The 21298-nt window shown below is 47.8% G+C and overlaps 2 protein-coding genes and 2 long non-coding RNA genes across 8 annotated transcripts in view; 2 read left to right on the plus strand and 2 right to left on the minus strand.

Moving 5' to 3' along the window:
- Positions 1 to 14785, minus strand: CCDC51 (coiled-coil domain containing 51). 4 transcript variants are annotated; one of them, XM_015234866.3, is made up of 4 exons: positions 14599 to 14785; positions 2682 to 3001; positions 1511 to 1675; positions 1 to 1012 (listed from the first exon to the last, which is right to left on the minus strand). In XM_015234866.3, exons 2-4 carry the CDS (start codon positions 2991 to 2993, stop codon positions 257 to 259), a joined length of 1233 nt encoding a protein of 410 aa, XP_015090352.1. In that variant the 5' UTR covers positions 2994 to 3001; positions 14599 to 14785; the 3' UTR covers positions 1 to 256. The 4 variants fall into 4 exon arrangements, with proteins under 4 accessions (XP_015090352.1, XP_006196324.1, XP_015090356.1 ...); XM_006196262.4 differs by lacking the exon at positions 14599 to 14785 and adding an exon at positions 7939 to 8034; XM_015234870.3 differs by lacking the exon at positions 14599 to 14785 and adding an exon at positions 7647 to 7929.
- On the plus strand, positions 8083 to 10391 carry LOC140686748 (uncharacterized). The gene is made up of 4 exons (XR_012060635.1): positions 8083 to 8177; positions 8268 to 8323; positions 8410 to 8493; positions 10036 to 10391. It is a non-coding gene; the product is annotated as an uncharacterized lncRNA (long non-coding RNA).
- Positions 12901 to 21298, plus strand: part of ATRIP (ATR interacting protein) — a 13231-nt gene continuing 4833 nt past the window's right edge. Inside the window, exons 1-7 of one of the 2 annotated variants that reach the window (XM_031686587.2) lie at positions 12901 to 13261; positions 15158 to 15288; positions 15973 to 16143; positions 17690 to 17808; positions 19182 to 19339; positions 20643 to 20744; positions 21064 to 21193. In XM_031686587.2, the coding sequence (XP_031542447.1) occupies positions 13015 to 13261; positions 15158 to 15288; positions 15973 to 16143; positions 17690 to 17808; positions 19182 to 19339; positions 20643 to 20744; positions 21064 to 21193 (1058 nt within the window). In that variant the 5' untranslated portion in view covers positions 12901 to 13014. The remainder of the gene's footprint in view (positions 13262 to 15157; positions 15289 to 15972; positions 16144 to 17689; positions 17809 to 19181; positions 19340 to 20642; positions 20745 to 21063; positions 21194 to 21298) is intronic. The other variant, XM_006196264.4, reaches the window with a different exon arrangement.
- The window catches only part of LOC140686750 (uncharacterized), a 13264-nt gene continuing 6895 nt past the window's right edge, over positions 14930 to 21298 (minus strand). Inside the window, exons 2-3 of the long non-coding RNA XR_012060637.1 lie at positions 19874 to 19968; positions 14930 to 15199 (exon numbers count right to left, since the gene is read on the minus strand). This is a non-coding gene — a long non-coding RNA (uncharacterized lncRNA). The remainder of the gene's footprint in view (positions 15200 to 19873; positions 19969 to 21298) is intronic.

Below are 21298 nucleotides of genomic sequence, written 5' to 3' on the forward strand. Positions count from 1 at the left end.
TTCAGTCTGATAAGTTACTTTAAATAATACAAACTCGAAGACATTTTCATTAGACATTAGCACAAATTTGTGATAGTTAATGCAAATGATTGTTGCCTAAAAAGCAAAGTTTGTCTGCTAGTGAGCCACACAGACAGTGCTCAGACTCAGGCTGAGGCTGAGTGCACCCGCAAAGGCTCACTTCATTGCTGGGATTCTCTAACTAAATCCACATCTGTACCTATTCCCTCAGACCCTCTGGAGGAGGGTCCAGGGGCTAGCTGTCCCTGAACAGCATGTAAAGCATAGGCAGGATGGCCACAAATGTCACACAGGTGACCAGCGTGCCACAGATGGTGTTTCTGTTGACCTGGGCTTCTAGCCTCTGCTCCGTGTCCGACAGTGCCAAGATCATGCTCCCCCGTTCCAGCAAGGAGCCGGGCAGAGCCCCGTCTCCTGGCTCCTCCAGGCCTGGGTGTGCTGCAGCGTTTGCAAGCTGAACCACCCCAGCCATTTGGCTCAAAGTCTTTTCCAGGCCATCAAGCCGCTCTCGTAAACCCTCTAGACATGAATGGACCTGCTTGGAATGGCTAAGCTGCTCTTTCAAGGCAGCTGAAAGGACATCTACGTCTCTGTCTTGAGTGGGGGAAGTACCTGCCTGGGACAAAGAACTCTGCCCAGGCCCAGCTCGCACCAGGCCCCTCAGGTCCACCATAAGGTCGTGGAGGTCCTTCTGCTGGAGGGAGTAGCTGGATGCCTGTTCTCGGATGGCCTCCTGGAGGCTCACAGGCCCTTTCTGAGCCTCCAGAAGCAAGGACTTCAGCTCCTGCAGCCGCACACGGTTGACGTAGGTGGAGCCAGCCACGCCAATCAGGGCCCCCAGGACTGACCCGATAAGGGACCAATTCTTGGTCCTCTCGGCCCGAGCACGCTCCTTCTCATGACTTTCCCGCACAGCCGCAGAGAAGAGGGAGAACTTCTCTCGCTCAGAGTCTTCGGCACGCAGATAGGTCACGCGAAGCTTCTTCTCCTCCTGCAGAAGCAAAGCTGTTATACAGCAACCTCACGCCCGGCACAGAAGACACACTCCACAAACATGCTGAGGGTGTGACGGCAGCGTCAGCCTGGTCAGGTTGGGGGAGCAAAGGACCAGGTGATCAGGGTGAGTTGCACCATCCTCCTCCCCAAGCAGTCTTGGGTCTGACTGGACGTGCATGGGTGTCTACAGAATGTGACTATCAGAAAGGAAGTGCCTGGTGCTCTCTGGGCCAGCCCCCTCCATGGTGCTCCCTTGTCAGTAATCTGGGGTCCAGGTTATACTGTCCTGGACCACTGATCCCAGTACTCCAGGAGGAAGTGACTGGAGAGGCTCTGGAAGCCTGGGGCACAGTCCCTCCACAGGAGCTTCTGATTTACCTCTCACCAGGTCTCTGACCACCAGGCCAGTCAGGACTTCCACCTCCCCCCTCCATGACCTGCCAGGCTAGGGTCCTCGTCTGGGTGAGGGAGGGCTGCCGCCCAAGGTGCCCACCTGCAGCATCCTGTGCTCCAGAGTAGCCAGTTCCAGGTACTGGTTATCATCTCTGGAGATTCGATCCAAACGGTCCCGCACCTCCTTCAGCTTGGCCTGCTGACCTTCCAAGTCCTCCCGAGCCTCTCGGACAAGCCCTCGAGCCACCATGAACACTTTTTCTGCCTGCAGAGAGAACAACAGAGGCCATGTGCCCCTTCTCTCCACACCCACACAGGCTCAGCTCTGGTCCCAACTACACTGGGCTGAGAAGAGGTCAGCAGGGTGTCACTGCAAAGGGTGGAAAGAGAGTCCCTCAGACATATAATCCTGGCTCACCCAGTGGTCCTCAAAGTGCAGCCCTGGGCCACACCCAACAGAATCAACAGATTTACCTGTTCAGGTGGACATAACATGCCTCTGAGAAACTTGAAAATAGCTAACGATGCATATAATCTGTGTCCACCAAACCCAACCAACTCTAGTCTGACACACACCACAGCAGGGTCCCTATGTTCTCAGTCAGTTTCATGTGTGTTGCCTTATCTACACCTCCCACCAACGCCAAATGTCACGACAGGCACTGCATTGGCCTCCATTCTACAGACTAGAAACCCCAGCTCAGCCAAAGTCCTGACCTCTAAGGGAGAAAGACAGCTGGACCGTGGGTTCCCCTCAACCTGCTACGCTGATCTGCGACTAGGCAGGAGTGGGAACAGAGATGGTGCCACAAGCACTTGACAACAGGAGGCAGCTCTTTCCACCTCCCAGTATGTTTCCCAGGGCCTTGACCTTCACAAGGGATGTTTTAATCACACACGGGGCTTTGAGGACGCTATTATGCACCAACCCTCTGGGCAACTCTCACCACCAACCCCCAACAGTCAAAGTGTTTGCTGGCCTAACAGAATGGATGTTAATGGCCTGGGACTCACTGGTACACAGCATACACAGCAACTTGTTTTCAGGTGGAGGGCTGGGGCAGTTACATAAAGACCTTAACTCCAGTAGCATGAAACCCAGGCTGTCCTGTGAACAACACATCAAATCCCTCTACTGTGGTGTTAGTTCAAGAAAGGCAAATCCAGACGTGGCCTCCCAGCACCCGTGGCTGGTAACTCACTTGCCAGGAGCCTCCAGGCCACATTTTCCAACAGAGGGCAGGGCCCCCCCCCACAGGTCCCCTCCTCACCTCAGTCACGTTTCCCTGGGCCTCTCGAACTTCATTGAGTCCAACAAACTCTTCATATCTATCCCACCAAGTCTTGGCTGTGGAGGACGCTCGTTGCTGAATGCTGTGCCCCAGGACTCCTCCCAGCGCTGTGAGGCGGTGGTACAGCCCGAGGGCCACCTCCTCAGGTCTTTTCTCTCTGGGCTGGCTGGGGCCTGGGCTGCAGAGAGTCCTGGTCATAGGGAGGTCCCTTCCAAGGAGGCCTCTCCGCATCAATACGGGGGACACACCCACAAGGTGCTGCATGGCGATCACAGGGCTGCACCCGGTCATCGGGAGATCTGTGGGGGGATGTCAGACGGATCAGCTCACAGCCAAGAAAGACTGGGCTGAAGACAGGTCTCAAGCCCTAGGGACAGTTTTGAACTAAATAGTTTCCATTAAAAAGTCCAAATGAGCGATACCCACTGGGCCCGGAGACAGAAGCCACCACACTCAGGCCTCACCTGGGTGCTCCCGGACAAAGGAACACATCAGGGAAGGACCCATACAGGAACCCAGGCCTTCCACTCCCTCCACAGCACCATATGGACCAGCCCCTCCCATTCCATCCACCCTCCCACATCCCCAGGAATCTGTTGTGATTTGGATGAGAATCCCAATGTCCAGTTTTCTAATAATGTCAAAGAAAATTCTTGAACTTGAGTTGTGTCCATGCAGACAGAGCCCCTCAAATATTTCTAAAGGCTCCCAGGGAAACTGTGGGGATTTCAGGGAAAGATTTCTGTAAATGACCATCAAAACCAACTTTCTGGACTCCTTGAGGGCTGCCTCGGCACTGAGGAAGCAGTTTCACTTCTGTTCTAGGACAGGTCGTTCAGGTTCCGGAGGCAGAAAACACCCTCCTCAGCTCTCCTTGGAGAAGACAATTCAGTTGAGGGGAGACGACAAAACAGAACAAAACCCAAATTTCTTCAGCGAGGACAGCTATTCTTAGGTCCACACCAACCCTTCTCCTTCTGTCCTCCAAGCCCAGACATTCCAGGCGACCAACTCCCAGTCTCACATTTCTCACTTTCCATGAGCTTTCTTCCTCCTCTCCGACCTTAGTCACTGCTCAACAGGTTAGGTTTCTTTAATCTTTCCCTTTTCAACCCTGCTTTGATGTTTGGGCCCCAACAACGCCTACTTCTCTGTTTCCTGAACAACACAGGCCATGCCTGAGCCCCAGAGCAGCAGCGATTCTGAGGAACCTGGAGAGAGGGACAGGTGACCCACGCTCCTGGGCAAACCTGGGCCAGAGCACCATACTCTCTGGCCAAACCACCCCTGCCCCCAAGTACTGACTCCAGCTCTTGGAGCGACACCTGGTGGCCAAACGGCCAGGCCAGAGAAAGAAACGCAGAGGGAGCTGGGGACAGGAAGACAGAGAGGAGCTCCAGTGACAAAGAAAGAGGCCTGATGTAAGGTGATAAGCACCCCAGCCTCCTCCCCATCATGCCGTGCTCGGGGACGCTCAGACCCTCCTGAAAACCAAATTGGTTGGGTAAGCACATGCCTCTGGGCAAAAGCCTGAGCTGAGAGCCACAGAAACAATCGCTGTCACAGTGGTTCCAAGCTGGTGCTATACGCGAACCCGTGGGCCCCATTCCTAAGGCCCAGGGGAGCACACTCCACTCCATGCCCCAGCAGTTGGGCAAGCCTCCTAGTCCTCAATACCAGCTGTGACCTCACAACAACCCTGCAGGTGTACCCCTCATCAAAGCAAATCACACGACCTTGCAGCCCCGCCAACCACAATGCCCGCCCTCCTCAGCAACACTCAGCAGAAAGGTGTGCTCCTTGGCTGTCACTGCTTCCTTGGCCCTATTCTCTCATGATCCCACTCCACCACTAAGGTTGCTCCCCTGGAGCCCTGCAGAACTCCCACCTTGCCTGATCCAGCAGGTGCTGCTCGGATTTCTTCTCCAGTATCTCTACAGCTTTCAACACCCTCCCTTTTTTGAAATCACTACCCTCCTCAGCTCCCTCCTTCCTTCCCGGCTCCTCCTCCATCAGCAGCCCACTCTTGGACCCCAAGAAGGTCACCCATCTCTGGCAGAGATGACAGTTACAGTCTCCTTCCCAGTCTTGGCTTTCTCCCCTGCCCCTCACAGCTGTCTTCACATGGCAACCACAGGCTCTGACTCGCAAGTCAGATCACAGCCCTCAGTTCATAACCCCCTGACAGCTCCCATGTCACCAGGCATGAACACCAGTCTTGCCAGTGGCCAACAAGCCCTAGTCCTCTTAACCCTCGCCCTCTTCCCTTTCTTCATCCTTGTACATACATCACTGTGCTAAGCACGATCCCGCCACAAGGTCTGTGCCTGGCCACCTTCTCCGCCTGGACCACTTTTCCTGCTGTCAGCTCACCCTGACCCCTACATCTCTGTCCAAATATCAGCTCTCGGTAAGGCCTTTCTTGGCCACTCCCTCCTCAGCCACCTGACCTGCTTTTTCTCCATCAAACATATATTGCTTTCTTTGAGTGTTGCCTGAGTCTCTCACCAGAACATATGCTTGGGGACAGCTGCGACTTCGCTTCATGAGGGGAAGCACCAATGACTCCCAAGATGTTCCTCCATTCCAGTCCCTCCTGCCAGCCTCCTCCCAGCCTCTCCTACCCTGTGCTGTCTCTCAGCTCCTCCCCCATTAGATGTCTCACAAGCCCCTCAACCAGCAAAGGGAAGATGTCCCTGGCAGAGAGAAAAAGTGGGAAAGTGCCTGAGGTTGTATAAAACCTCAAAGGTGGCCAGTGCAGCTGGAAAGTATCAGCGGAGAGGAGAGTGGGTAGAGGAGAGGCTGGACAGGTAGATAGGGGCCAAAATGAGCAGGGCCTTGAGGGCCAAGTTCAGAACCTTGCCCCTCCAAATTCATGCTCCTACTCCATCTGGAGGACTGTCTCCTACCAAAAGCCCTTTCCTCAAACCTCCATCATCAGTACCTCATCCTCACCTGCAACTGCTGGCTTGCTTCATTTGTCACCAAGGAAATATTTTAAAATTGGAAAACTTCCATGAACTCCCACCATACTTTCCCACCCGCCAGCTTCTGCCTCATTTCCACCTTCTCTCTTGTTCCTGAGGATGAATAATTCATGCTTTAGGGAAGACCAAGCTGTGCCCCAGGTCCCAGGTCCTCTCGCCTTCCAGACTGCTCACTGATTGATCTGACACCCCCTCCAGCAACTGCCCCACTTCTCTGCTCCTCTTTACAACCAAACTCCTTGACAGACTGCACTAGCTGTCTCCAGTTCCTTTTCTCCCATTTTCATTTTTTTTGCGGGGGTGGGGAATTAGGTTTGTTTGTTTATTTTAATGGAGGTACTCGGGATTGAACCCAGGACCTGGTGCATGTTAAGCATGTGCTCTACCACTGAGCTATACCCTCCTCTCTTCTCATTCTCATTTAAACCCTCTCTGATCTGGCCTTCACTCCCACCAGGCCACTGGAAGTGCTCCTGTCCAGGACATTTCCACACTGTTAAATCCAGGATGAGGTCTGTCCTCATCTCACTTGCACTGTCAGCAGCCTTTGCCTCATGACAGCCCCCTCCTCCTTGAAACGCTTCCTACTCTTGGCTTCCAGTCCCCACTCATTTCCACAACCTCTCCACACAATGCCCCAGGGCTCCGTCCTCAGGTTCCTCTCTCATCCAGTCCCATGGCTTGAAAAACCATCTATAAAAATGTTCTAAAATTGATTATAGTGATGGTTGCACAACACTGTAAATATAACTAAAACCATTGAATTGTACACATTAAATAGGTGAATTGTATAGTGTGTAAATCACATCTCAATAAAGCTGTTACTAAAAACAAACAAACAAATCTATACTTTGACCTCTACAGCTCACATCTCTCCTCTGGATTCCAGGCTCATTTATGGAACTACCCAATCCACGTCTCTGCTTTGAAGGCTAATGGAGATCTTATTTTCTCCTCCCAAAACTGCCTTTTCCACAGCCTTCTCCATCTTGGTTGATGGAAAGCCCAAGTCCCAATCAGGCCAAATATTTCACATCCTCCCTGACTGATTTCTGTACCCTCCTCACATCTAAACCATTAGCAAATGCCACCTCCACCTCTAAAACTATATCCAGAAGCCTCTTCCTCTTGCCCCTGCCATACTATCACCTAGTCCCAACGACTAACATCTTTTGCCCGGATTATCCTAAGAGCTTCCTAATAGGTCTTTCTGCTTCTACTCTCACCCCTACAGTCTGCTGTCAACAGAGCAGGCAATGGTTCTTTCAAAGCACAGGTCAATGTCTCTCTCTGCTCAAACCTGCAATGGTTCCCCATCTTTCTTAAGGTAAAAGCCAAAATTCTTTCCATGGCCTACAGGGCATCCACCTCCTGGCTTTTTCTTCTCTGACTTCATCTCCCACAGGCTTCCCTTTCCTCACTCTGCTCCAGTCACATGGACCCTTTCCCCACAGTTTTAGTGAGATGAAATTGACATACATCATTGTATAAGTTTAAGGTGTACAATGAGGTGATTTGATACATGTATATATTGCTAAATGTTTACCACAATAAGGTTAGCTAAACACATCTTTCACCTTACATAATTACCATGCATAGGACTTTTTGATGTTTCTGGAACACAATAGGCTACTTCCACCAGCTATTCGCTATCTGCATTGCTTGCATCCTCCTCTTTCCCAAGTCATGGCCTGGCCACTCCCAATCCCTGGCCACTCCCACCCCAGGGCTCCTTACCCACTTTCTGGTTTGTTTTTTTTTTTCACGCACATATCACATGACCCACGAAATGTATTTTACTTATAGTCTGTCTCAGCCACCAGAAGTCAGCTCTGCCAGATTGGTTACTGTGTTGTTCACTGCTGCATCCTCAGTGCCTATAATACTACACGCGTACATAGTACGTAGTAAGCAAAAATGTACTGAATGAATAAACGGAATTTGCAAAAAGTCGCACCTCAGGTTATATTATAAAACCTAAACTCCTTCCTGCGTTCTTCAAAGCTCTACAATCAGGTGATCAAGCTCCCATCCACTGCTGCCACTTCCCTTGCATCTCCCTCTGGCCACACTGCTCTCCTCGGTTCCAGGAGTGCGCCGGGCTTCAAGGCGTTTGCGCAAGCCTTCCCTGTACCCGCACTGCTTTCCCCGTGCACCGTCCCAGGTTTAGCGCCTGCGGTTTGCTTCTATATTGTAACATTTCGCGGCTTCCGGATCCTTCCCCATCAGGACTACCTCCCACCTCGTACCTGGCGCGCTTTGCGCTGGAGCCCGCAAGCCCAGAGGAGCACCCGTCACTCAGTTGATCTCTGACCCCTTAGCGCCCGCCTCCAGAAGCCCACTTCCGGCGGCGAGAGAGCAACTTCCTGACCAGGAGCCAATCAGCAGGACCGCATGGAGGTCTAGGCGCAGGGGGTGGGACAGGGAGCTCCGCTTCCGGTGGCAGGGTCTGGGGAAGGGGCGGCAGGCGCCATGTCCGGCCGCGAAGGTAGGTGTGTGGGGACCGTAGGGTGGGACGGGGCGAAGAGGGACGGGACCTGGCGGGGGGCCAGGCTGAGCGTGCCCGTGTCCCCCGCAGGTGGCAAGAAGAAGCCCCTGAAGCAGCCCAAGAAGCAGGCCAAGGAGATGGACGAGGTGAGGACGGGCGCTGAGGCGTGGGCGGGCGCGGAGGGACTGGGAAACCCGCCTGGAGTGAACCCTGTCTGTCTCTCCCTAGGAAGATAAGGCATTCAAGCAGAAGCAGAAAGAGGAGCAGAAGAAACTCGAGGAGCTAAAAGCGAAGGCTGCGGGGAAAGGTCCCCTGGGTAAGTGAGAGTAGGGTAGAGCTCATGCAGGACAAAGGTCTGAGCATCAGTCTGGACACGAACCCGGACAGGTCCTGCCTCGTTGGTGAGTTTCGAGGTCTCTGTTGCTGGTCCGCTGCGGTGGGCGACTCTAGCCAGGCTTGGATTCGCAGCAGCGAGTAGGGGAGGGAGCCTGACCCAGTATGGTCTTCTCTTAGGGAAGTAGCAGAAATGGAAACACAGAAATTGCTCTATCTCCGACTCAGATTCCTACGTTAAAATTTTAAATATTCTGAACACTTTCTTGTTACAAATTCGTATTTCATTGCTTCTATATTGTAACATTTTGACTTACTACTAATATTGTTACTCTGGCGAATATTTTTGCATCCCAAGTCTTTTTCACTGCGGGATGCGCCTCGTGGATAAAGTCCAGGCTTCTTGGCATGCTATTGCGCTTTATGCTTTTTTAACCTAATCCCCTGTCGTTCTGCCTCTTTTTATCTTTGTGTAAGAGGAATTGGTTACTTATGAAAAGATTTTTTTAAACCTAACAGTCTCTATACTTTCTGTACTGGTTAAATGCTGTTTACATTCATCAAACCGGTGATTAATTTCCTCAAGAGTTATCTGTACCACACTGGATCATTATGAGCCACACTGGACTCTTACTAAAGGCTGGGATGGTGAGATGGCATTCAGGGCTCCCAAGACCTGTCCTAGTGGATTTGATTCATTATTGTTTATCCACACGGTGCTGAGATTCTACCTATTAAAAGTCATTTTTTGGAAAGATGTGAGGTATCTTGTACCTTCCCCTTAATTTGTGATTATGTATGGGGAGAAGGTCAAGCCATAGTGAAATCCTATAGTACTTGTTTCTTAATTGAGCATCATCTGCTTTTTTTTACAATTTGTCCCAGCCCTTTAGGATTTTCATTCCTATGTTAGGTATACTTCATCCTTCACCTATTTTTAAATTACTTACTCTGTGCCAAATAATAGTCTTGTGTAAACTGGGTAAAATAAAGGTATTGAGTATACCAGACCCCAGGATTATAATACAGATGGTAATGTGGTGTAATGTGACAGTTAAGAATATGGACTTGGAAATCAGGCTTTCCAGGTTGGAATCTCGGTTTTGTCACAGTACCTAACACAAAGACTTACTTATCTGTAAAAATGGGTTGATACAGGGATGAGAATTAAATGAGCCAATCTGTGACATACACAATACAGATCTAGACCAGTGCACAGCCATTACTTGTGCCATGCCTCATCCACAGTAGTGGCAAAGCTCTGTGCATGTTTTTTGTGTCAAAAAGAATGCCTAGAGTGGGAGGGTATAGCTCTGTGGTAGATGTGTACGTAGCATACACAAGGTCCTGGGTTCAATCCCCAGTACTGCCATCAAAAAGTAAACCCAATTACTCTCCCCACCTTCCAAAGAAAAGAATGCCTAGTATAGAGAGCTGGGCCTTACTAGGGTCCATATCAGGTCCCTGGGGCTTCTACCATAGAACTGTATTTTTCCCTAGATAAGACGTTTTTTTCCTTTTGCAGCCACAGGTGGAATTAAGAAATCTGGCAAAAAGTAAGCTGTTCCTTGTTCCTGAGGCAATGATGATCCTTAATTCCATTCCTGTTTAAACATCTGGATTCCCTGCCATAACATCTGTTGCCACCTGTAGCTAGAATGAAGTGTTGTCTTGGAACCTATTGTACATTTAAGAATAAACTTTTGTAAAAAAAAAAAAATCATACAGTGCCTCATCTCTTTAGTCCATCTCAATCATTTCTACCTTGGCTGTGAAATCAGCATAAACCCAGCCCAGAATCCTGTCAAAATGTGTTCTTAAGTCTTTGTTCCATCCTGAATTCTGTACCACCTGGAATTAAACCAACTCGTTTGAAATGGCCATCGTTTTTTGCGTGGTTGTATACCCGGCAGTACATATTACGAGGGGTTAGTGGAAGAATTTGTACTTTGGGAAGAAAACCCATCTTTCTGTTAATGACATCCACGTTGCCATTTGTTTTAATGGAGTTGTTGATGTGAGGAGTCTGCTGTGTGCAGGCTGGTCGTGTACTAGTGAACAGTTCCTCTTGTCAAGGAACTTCTCTGTTTTTGGAGGGGAGCAGGACAAATGCATGTGATGCATATTATGAAGGGAAGAGAACTGGAGGAAGGAGACATTTCTAAAAGTCTCTTTAACAGCTAAGCTTACTCTGAAGCCTCCAGGTCTGCATTTCCACTAGGCTTCAGAAAGTTCCTTTAGGTTCCCATGTCTCCTACCCCACATTCAACCCATCAACAAATCTGGACCCTTCATACTTAACTCTAATACCACCACCCCATCCCTCATTCTAACCCTAAAACCCTCACCTGAATTACTGCGGTCACATCCAGATTTGTCTTCCTGCCCCTACTCTTGCTCCCATAAAGTCTAGGCTTTACTCAGGACCCAGAGTGATCCTGCTAAACCATAAAGTCATACTTTGCCTCGCCTTGGCTCAGAATTCTTCAGCGGTTTCTTAGGCAAAACCAGGGTCCCTACAATGATGAGTGAGGCCCTAAGGGATCTAGATGCCATTTCCTACCCTCTGGTTTCTCCTATTCAGCCCCCTGGTCCATCTTGAGCCACAGTGGCCTACATTCCAGGCAAGCTCCTGCCTCACTGTTTTCACTAACTCTTTTGGTCTGCCACTCTTCTGGATACTGGAGACCCCCCTATTTTAGAGTACTGAAATGTCTCAGTGAGCTCTTTCCTGACCATAGTGGCAGTCCCAGTGTCTTTATTTTTTTCTCTTGACATTTGTTGACTATCTACCGCCCTTGACTCCAGGAGGAGTAAATTCCTGGAAGATAGAGACCATGTGTGCTAGATGCATGTGTATCAAAACAATGTAGAGGCACTAGTCTGGATTTTCTAGGCCCTTGATACACTATGGGAATAATGCTAATAATACTAAGCTTTATCTGAGAGTGTGTTTTCAAAAAGGGCTATAGGACTGAGATTTTGCTAAGTCAAAACTGGAAAAGGTTTGATATTGTGAAAATGTGGTTTATATTAATAGAAAAAGAAAAACATCCTGCTTTGGTCCTTTTCCAGAAAGTTGCACAGCCAGCAGCATCTTCTTTGGACTTCAGGCATTCCCTGTGGGGCCTTGCCAGCTGGCACCCATCCCTGTGCTGCTGAGAACAATCCTTCAGAGAGCCAGTGCCAGCACACTGCCCCTAAGATTAAACTACTGCTCTCATATTTGGTGGAACCTTATCCATACTGACAAATGAAGTACAATCCTGTCTCTTTACAGGACTAGAAATCTGCAGCGATTAAGACTTAAGCATTCAACATTTGGGTGGCTGAGGGAACCTACTAGTTACCTGAAAAAACTGAAGCCAGATATTCAAGACCCTGTAGGCCCTGACAACCGTCTTCCTTTCATTAACTGCTTTCACAAACATTCATAGGACAGTCACAGGCTAAGTTTGACACTGAGCATGCAAGGATAAAAAGTCTTGCCCCAGTTACTCTCCAACCCCGTGTTCCTGCTAACTGTTCTGCACATCACTACTGCCCAATAAAACCCTCAAGCCCAGCTTGAATCCCTGCTCCTCTCTATAGCCTTACCTTCTCTTTTTGCCATAGATAAATCCTACCTGGCACTTGGGTGGCCTCTATGTTGGTGTTGTATTCTCGTCTGATTAGTCTTGTGTGCCATCCTCCTTGTTAACTCTTGATAACTCCCACTCAACGAGTGCTTGGGACAAAAACCACCAAGGGTTCTCGGGAGAATGAATTAATGAATATTAACAGCCTGAACAGCTAGGCTAGTGCCACCCCCTTCAACACAGACACACCCTTCTCAGAATCACCCCTTCCCAGACCTTTCTTCCCCAGACCTACCTCAAATGTACATATTCAAAATATTTACTGTTCTCAAAGATGTGTGCTCACAACAGCTCTATTCATACTCCTCGTCTAACCTCAGTCTCCCAGACTCCTCCCCAAGAGTGCCTCGGGGTATGTAAGAAGTGGGTCTGGCTGGAGGAAGACAGCAAGTTCACGCAGACCCACTCCCTGAATGCTGCCTGCCTCGATTCACGTATGTACGTATGAATGTCAAGGGGAACTCCTCCAGCGCCTCTGTGTATCCTACTGGATGCCGAGGAGCCGGCGCAGAGCTGGCAGTGGGGCTGGTGAGCCTCGGACCCGCACCCCAGGTAACTCGGCTCGTTCCGCACAAAGCCCCCGTCTGACCCGCTGAGTCCCAGCTACCAGCAACTCAGGGACAGGTGGAGCGCTGCCCATAGGGGCGGAGCGCAACCGAGCTGGCAAGCGCTTAGTTGAGCACGGCGGCGCGCTCAGATGATGTCATTCTTCCGCGCCTGCCGGCTGGCGGCTAATTGGCCGATTGACTCGGGGGCGCGGCCCTAGCGGCTGAGGCGAGCGGCGGCGCGCGGGCGGTTGGTCCAGCCTTCCGTACCCACAGCTGCAGGCCGGACTCCGAGCCTTCGGAGGCTGGCGGGCGGCCGGCATGGCTGGAATGCCGGCGCTGGGCAGCAGGAGGCGGAGCGGTCCCACAGTACCTTGCTCAGACCCGGCGCCCAGCACCGGGCATCCCCCAAGCAAGCGGGCCCGGGGCTTCCCCACGGTCGCCGCCCCGGACCCCGAAGACCCCTTTGGCGCGCACGGGGATTTCACCGCCGACGACCTGGAGGAGCTCGACACCCTCGCGTCACAGGCCTTGAGCCAATGCCCGGCCGCGGCTCGGGACGTGTCCAGTGAGTGCGCCTCGGGGCCTTTTCCCCTGAGGGTGGTGTAGAACTAGCCAGATCTCCCTTGGTGGCCGTGGCTTCGGAACCCCACGGTGACCGCTGTCCCGGTGTCATGCACCCACACTGCCCCTTCACCTTTTAAAAGTACAGGGAACAGCTTGATTTAAGCAGCGGTTGTGTCCCAAAAGGCCCTTTGATTTGGGGGAGAAATGTATCAGAAATATCAAACAGAATATCAGAAATTTCGATTTGGAATATAGGAAACTAGGTTAACATTTTACCTTAGTTTCTATAAGTCTGAGCCACTGGATTCTTAGTTCTAAGCAGAGATCCTTGGAACACGACTACAACCGCCTTCAGAACCATCACTACCTACACATGGGACCCATTCTTAGGGCAGGTATGAGAGGCTTTAGGTCTAGTGAAGACTACCTTTTCCCTTGGACCACATGAGCATAAGAGGAGCCTGGCAGAAGAGGTAAAAGAGACTTATTCTTTCATACAACCAATAAATTATACTAGGTGCCCAAACCTTAGAAGCTGCAGCATGTTTAGCAGTGAACAAAAGACAAAAGCCCCTTTCTTCATGGAGCTTACATTCTACCTTAGGGAATGAGTGAAGTCTTGTGGGGCTCCCAAAAAGAGAAGGGTTTTGAGGGCACCTTGAATCTCTACCTGGATGTCTCAGATCTTAAATTCCACACCATCATTTCCTGGAAATCCAGTCATCTGCCAGCATCTCCAGCATGGTGCATGGCAAAGCAGACATTCAGAAAACCCTGATTGATGACCAGATGTTCTGCATGACTGACTAGGAGCACTCTCCATTGTGTACCACAAGGCAACAGCTCCCTTTCCTTGACCATGTATCTAATTCCTTTCCAAATCCTGTAACTTTACCTTCTTAATCCATCTCTGGAATCCATCCCCTCTGCATCATCTCTGCCATCTCCCTGATCTACGTTACTATTACCCCTCCCTGGACAATAGTCTGCTAAATTGTATTCTCATTTCCAGTTTTGACTCCCTACAAGTCAGACTTCATACCACAGCCAGAGCAATCTTATCAAAACTCAAATCTGTCTATGTCACACACAGATGCATGTGAACACCCCCACTAAAAGTCCTTTAATGACTTCCCACTGCTCCTGGTGTAAAGATCAAAATCCTTAATATGGCCTGCAAGGCTCAGCATGGTCTGCCCCTTTCCCTCTCCGGGTTCTAGCCACACTGACTCTCCTTCTGGCCTTGAATTCTCTCTGCTTCCTTATGACACAGAAACTGCACATTGCCATTTCTTATACCTTGAGTGTTCTTTCCATCCATTCCCCATCCCCACTTACCTGGTTAATTCCCGCTTGTTCTTCAGCTCTCAGTTGAGTCATCACTTCCCTAGGGAAGCCTTCCAATCACTCAAGTCCCTTATTATAGGCTTTCCTGTATTTCTTTTTCTCTGCAGCTCTTTTCACAGTTGTAATTTTACATTTACTCATGTGGTTATTTTTGAAGCCCTGTAAGCTCCATGAGTGTAAGGACTGTATCCATTTTGCTCACCATTGTACCTTTCTTTAGAGGCTAAACTGTGCCTAGTATATTATAGGTGCTTAGTAAATACTGTTGAATAATAGATCACTGAGTTCTGACCAGTCAGATCCCCATAGCACCTCTCTGCCTTTAGATGAGACTCTTAAAATTGGGTGGGGAATGTGGAGAGGGTGGCAGGATCTGTTATTTTATAAAAATCATTTATGAGTTTGAATCATGTTCTTATGTTGGAAAATGCCTATATTGCATACTAGATCTTTCTCTAATTTGCTTTCAAGAGTGATTCCTTTCAGCACTGTCTGGCAAAAGTGGGGAAATGTTGGGTCCTGAACAGTATATGGGAACTGTTTTTTACAGATGTTCATAAGGTCCCCAGATTAGATGGGATGTCGAAAAATCCTGCAGGGAAAAACAGAGAAAGTGTTCCAGTTAAAGATCATTTTGAATTAGAGGTACTTCAGGCACAATACAAAGAACTTAAAGAAAAGGTAAGTGATTTAACTTATGGTTTTTGTAGTTAATGCATTCACTTACGCATGTGTTATAAAGCATTATACAATAAAATATATAAAAGCTTTAAAATAAGACTCCAGATTCATCCCCATGAAATGAGGGCAAGTTGGGGGAGGAGGGAGCCAGAAAATTGTGGTTGAAAGAAACTGTCCTGAGATTCCTAACAGCCAGAGCAAGAAAGGAAACACTGTATACCTAATCCAAAAAGATACAAATTTTCTGTTCAACTTATAGCATATGTCTTATATAAGAAACACTGCATCATAATGGTTGCTATTTTCATTAACAGTTTTGCAAAAAAGCAGACATCTTTCATCTTTCATTTATAAGTCCCTAGAAAAACCAAGAACGTAATGTGGAATTTTAGTTTTGTGAAGTGTGCAACCCAGATTTTTAAATACCTATTAGAGCCTACAGGATCTGCATGCATGTGTGGACAAGTGGTATCCTAAAGCTATATTGCTGAGTATCAGCTGTCCCAGGAATAGGCCTAGCAGATCATTGTGATGTCTGGTTGTTACAGGTATATTTTGAGTACTCATTGGTCTCTAGGACATATTTTAAATGTGCTTTCTCCATCTCCCCAGCTCTATGTTGAAACAAGTACATATATAGTTTTCCCTTATAAACTTTTCACAAGATCAATTTGGGATTTATAGATGAAAGCAATGGAAGATGAAGTCCTCATTAAAAATGGAGAAATTAAAATTTTGCGGGACTCCCTGCATCAGACAGAATCCATCCTAGAGGAACAGAGAAGATCACATTTCCTTCTTGAGCAAGAGAAAACTCAAGCACTCAGTGACAAAGAAAAGGAATTCTCCAAAAAGGTGACCCAGAGCACTTGTTTTGCTTATCTGGACATCAACTTTGCCTGCTCACTGAGTTCCTTTAGAAGCAATGACTAAGGTTGCTTGTAAATCTCCCAGGAAGATTTCAACAGTTGTTTGTCTTAAATACTTCCTGCTAATCAACTAATTGCATATACTTTTCTTTCAGACTGTGCACGTGGTTTGGAAAAGGACTTAGGTGAAACTCTGCTTTGCTGTGGTAGTCTAAATCACTAGCTTAGACTTTCCAGAAACAGGTGTAAATTAGGGCCTTTGGTGGTGGGGGCAGTGTAGGGAGGCAGATCAGAAACACAGTTGACCTAGCTTGGGCCAAAAGGAAATATATTGGCTTCCATAACTAAGTCTGGGGAAGACAGTGTGCTGGAGTATTGAATGACTCAAGATTTGCCAGGACTTGTCTTTATTCTCTGTACTGTAGACAGGCTTCATCCTTATGGTAGAAGATGTGTTCTCTGGAAGCTCCAGGACTCACATTTCATAGCTCCAAAACAGACTGAAGACTTGAGGTTCCTCAGCTAAAGTTTTAAGATTCTGGGGAAGGCTTTAATTGGTCCAACCTGAGTCAGAGGCCTGTGCCTGAACTAGTCACTGTAACCAGAAAAACAACAGCTCCCATTCAAATCACACATTCAGAGGCAGGGAAATGATGTTTCTTAGGGGAAGGAGATACTGTTCTGGGGAGGAAAACTAGATGTCCAGTATAGACCACTTTACTTCAGCACTTCCTGAGACTTCAATCTCGAGGACACAGGGCCTTATTCTGCCATTACTTCATTCAGCAAACTCAGCAAAGTTTAGCTGCCTTTCCATATACATGATGAAGAACAAAGGATTTACAGTTAAACAAACCAGAGTTTGAATCTAGCCTTTATCACATTCAAGCGGTGACCTCAGGGTAATGACTTATGATCTCTGACTCATTTCCCTTATCTGTTCCAGAAAGTAACCAGAAGGGTTGTTGTTAACCACTTAAATGGTCCTGCACTGGTGTCTGGTGCTGTGCCTGGCACAGATGTGCTCGAGCAATCACAGTAGTTACTGTTGGCTGTGGGCCCCACAGACCAGAGCAGCAGGTCTCCCCACACTGCACAGGGTTTTGGTAAAACTCTTCCAAACACTCGACTCAGACTTTCAGAAAGACCTGGATTGTGCACCATTACGTTCACTAAAAGGTCAACATATTACTATGAGTTATGGCACCTTGTCATCATTCTTACTTAATTCCCCCAACCATCAAGACAGGTATTTATTACAGATAAGCTGAAGTTCAGAGAGGCTGAGTAAATGGTGTTCGAACCCTCAAAAAAATAACTTGCAATAGTTCAGGTTAAAATATCTTTCTAGAATACCATGCTGTCTTTCCAGAAGAAGGGTAGAGCTTGATACTTCAGGACATTTATGTCATGGTAAACTTCTAGATACCGTTTCTCATTGTTTTTCCTTTACTAGCTCTAGATTTTGAAGCCCGGAGATGTTTCTGTATATGTGATGGGGCCACTACAAGTATGCTACTTTTGCCTTCCAGCTCCAGTCACTGCAGTCTGAACTCCAGTTTAAAGATGCAGAGATGAATGAATTAAGGACAAAGCTTCAGAGCAGTGAACGAGCAAATAAACTAGCTGCTCCCTCCATTTGCCATGTCAGGTAATGGTGGTGCTGGAGGGAGAGTTCAGTTTTGCATTGCTTAGTAAAAAGTGAATAACAGTGTCAGGTTAGTCCTGAATGAGCTGTTTAGACTCTGCCTCTGGGACATAGATCGTCTTCCCTGAAGGCTTCAGAGGTAGCTTGGATGAGGCTAGAATGGTTTGGGGCATCACAGCATAAAGGCCCCATACTCTAGAAGTGCATTCTCCTTGTAGGTCTTTATAAACACAACTCCTTGGGATGAGAAAAGGCTGGGAAGATGATCTCCAAACTTGTGGGGTGAACCAGTCTTCATTTTTTTGTAATTTGTTTCAAATAAGTGATTTTACCCCAATTGTAAATGTCTTTTAGTCCCAACTACTTGGAATATTTTTTCTCATTTGCTGCCCTGGGACCTTTGTCCAACAGCCCCCACCTTTGCTGCAGATGTGATCAGCTTGTTAATGGTCTGTCTTGTCCCCTGCCTGCCAGAGAAGTAGTATCAGCCTTGAAATTTGAACAGTGTGGGTCAGGTCATCTTTTTCTGGTATTGAATGTTCTTCTGCCTTTACTTATAATGGGCAGGGTATGAAATTGAACTCTTCCTGCCTTGCATAGTCCAGGTAAGACAGGAGAGCAGAGGGAGTCCATCCTCACCTCTTCATACACCACTAACATTATTGTCTGATCGGATCAGAGGGTTAAGACTGCTTCTCTAACATAAAGACCCTGGCACTGAGAAACTGGCTCAGTTTTCATGTTGCAAGACACAACATACCTTTTACTAGATCCTCTTTCTACTGAAAATCTTTGAATTCAGTCCCTGACTATTAAAAAAGAGGTTGTCCCAAACTAATGGTTACCAGTGGGGAGAGGAGAGAAGGGAGGGACAATACAGGGATAGGGGAATAGGGGTACAAACTATCAGATATAAAATAAGCTACAAGGATGTATTGTACAATCTGGGGAATATAGCCAACATGTTTTAATAACTATAAATGGAGTATAACCTTTAAAAATTGTGAATCATTACATTACACACTTGTAACTTATGTAATATTGTATAGCAATTTACTTCAATTAAAAAAAGTTTGTTTCAAATTGAAAAGGTGTTTTAGTGGAATTAGAAACAGTAATGGAATTACAGCCAATGCTTTTGGGTAATTAGAAAAACATGGAAATAAATCAAAGATTATGTTTCAACAATTTGGATCAAAATGCTTTAAACTTTGCACTGCTTCCTGACAAAGAATGACAAATGTGTAACAGATAAAACTTTTTGGTCACGTCACATAGACCTGAAAAGTTTAAGTCTTGTTAGAGGTTTTATAACCAAGTATTTTAAATGGTGTTAGCATAATCATTAATTTGCTTTCATAGTTAACTTTTTCCAGTCCTAGGAAAAGCCCTTCTGTGGTTGTAAAGCCAGAAGCTTGTTCTCCACAATTTGGAAAACCGCCTTTCCCGACAAAGGAGTCTTTTAGTGCTAACATGTCCCTTCCCCATCCATGCCAGACAGAGCCAGGATGCAAGTCCCTGGTGGCCAGAGAGGGTAAGTCAGTCTATCCATCATCCACTGCTCTGTATCAGACTACTCAAACTTGTGGCTTGAAACAATGAGTTGTTTTTGTTTTTGTTTTTGTTTTTGTTTTTCTCATTTCCATGGGTCAGCAGTTCTGATAGCACAGTGGGGATGGTTTGTCTCTGCAAGGACTGGAATCACTGAAGGCTTGTCAGGGGTGGAGGGTCTAATTCAAAGTGGCTCCCTCATATGGCTGGCAGTGGAATTCCTCTCCACATGTGGGCCTCCCCACAGGGCTACTTGGCTGGCCTCATAGCCTGGTTGATGGCTTCCTCTAGCGCTAGCACATCCAGAGAGACAGCTAGGTAGACGCTGTCCTTTTTATGGCCCAGCCTCAGAAGTCACATAGCATCACTTCTACACATTCTGTTTGTTAAAAGTGAGTCACTAAGTCTGGGCCATGTTTAAGAGGAAGGAAACTAGGCTGCACCCTTTGAATGGAAGTGTGTCAAAGAATTTGCAGGTATATTTTAAAACCTCCACAGTCAGCATCCATTAACATACCAGAAACGCGGCTAGTAGGCAGGAACGTGGGCTCCTTTCACAGCCCAGCCTTGAGTTTGTACAGCGAGTCCAGACTGAGGGAGTGCTACCGCTTTCTAGAGAGAGAGACAATCTAGCGTTAGTAGGTTTTCACTCTAAGATTGTGCTGTGCCAGTTTATCTTACAGTTCAGATACATTGCCTCTCTCCTACCACCAAAAACCCTCTCAAATCACTGGCCATCACCACCACCCCTGAGAATCACAGCTACTCACATTTTTGGCGTCTAGCAACTTCAGGAGCAGTTACAGGGTAGTGTTACGACCAGGCAGCAGAGCCCACCAGCCTGGCTGTGAGTCCAGTCACACTGCTTACTGGCTTGTATAATTTGGGCGAGTCCCTTAACCTCTGTGCCTCAGGTTTCCCAGATGTGAAACAGAGTTAATGATGATACCTCCTGGTAGGGTTGCTGTGAGGAACAAGTGAGCTAGTGTGTGTAAAGCTCTCAGAACAGTGTCTGGCACATAACAAGAACCATATAAATGTTAGGGTTACTGCTTTTATGTCATTGCCTGATTTTAAAGTGGGACAGACAATTTAATTTTCTTTTCTTTTCCTTATGCAAGTTCCTGTTTTATATGATGATGGCAAAGATGTGAAGGTTCTTGAGTTGTGTTGGCTCTTGTTTTGATCCAAAGTTGAAGTGAAACACGGATTTAAACTTGTTACATTTAAGAGTTTCTGATATGCTGGTGCTTTTGTCTTCAAGTTTTGATTCACATTTTATCTAGTTTCAGAGACTAAGATCCATAGTCTGGGAGGTGACCCCATAAAGCAGGAAGAGTCCCAGAAAAGTCTTGTTGGCAGCTGGATGCAGAAGTCAAACACTCAAGGTACCAGAATCCCTGCTCCTTCTGCAGGAGACCTACATGGGTCCTGTCATCCTCTGCAGTGCCGCAGTGGAATTGCCCAAGGAACTGTCCGAGACTCTCAGGTCCAACACCCTAGGCAGTCCTTTAGGGGGCCCAGGGGAGTAGTAATCTGTGGATTAAGCAAAAGACTGTAAAATGGAAGGGGCACAGAGCAAGTATGCCAGAGCCTTCAGCATCCACAGGCGTCTCAAGCGGGCTTAGTGCTAGCTTAGAGGACAGCTGGCATCATAGAAAAGCCCTCCCACGTCAGAACCTTCCACAGTCTCCTTGTCTTCTGCAGGTTCCATTCTGATAAACCTTCTCTTGAAGCAGCCTTTGATCCCAGGGTCATCCCTAGGTCTGTGCCACCTCCTCAGCAGTTGTCCTGAAGCCCCTGCCGGCACCTTGTTGCAGCTACCAGGGTTTGGCAGGTAAGCGTAAGACTCCTAAAAGGAGTCTTGTTTAGGAAGGAGTTTCCGGGAAGCAGGTTCCTGTCTGGCCCTGACCAGCCTGGGAGGTCTGTGCTCTGGGCAGGG

This window comes from Vicugna pacos, chromosome 17 (assembly GCF_048564905.1).
Source record: "Vicugna pacos chromosome 17, VicPac4, whole genome shotgun sequence".
NCBI classification, from domain to species: domain Eukaryota; kingdom Metazoa; phylum Chordata; class Mammalia; order Artiodactyla; family Camelidae; genus Vicugna; species Vicugna pacos.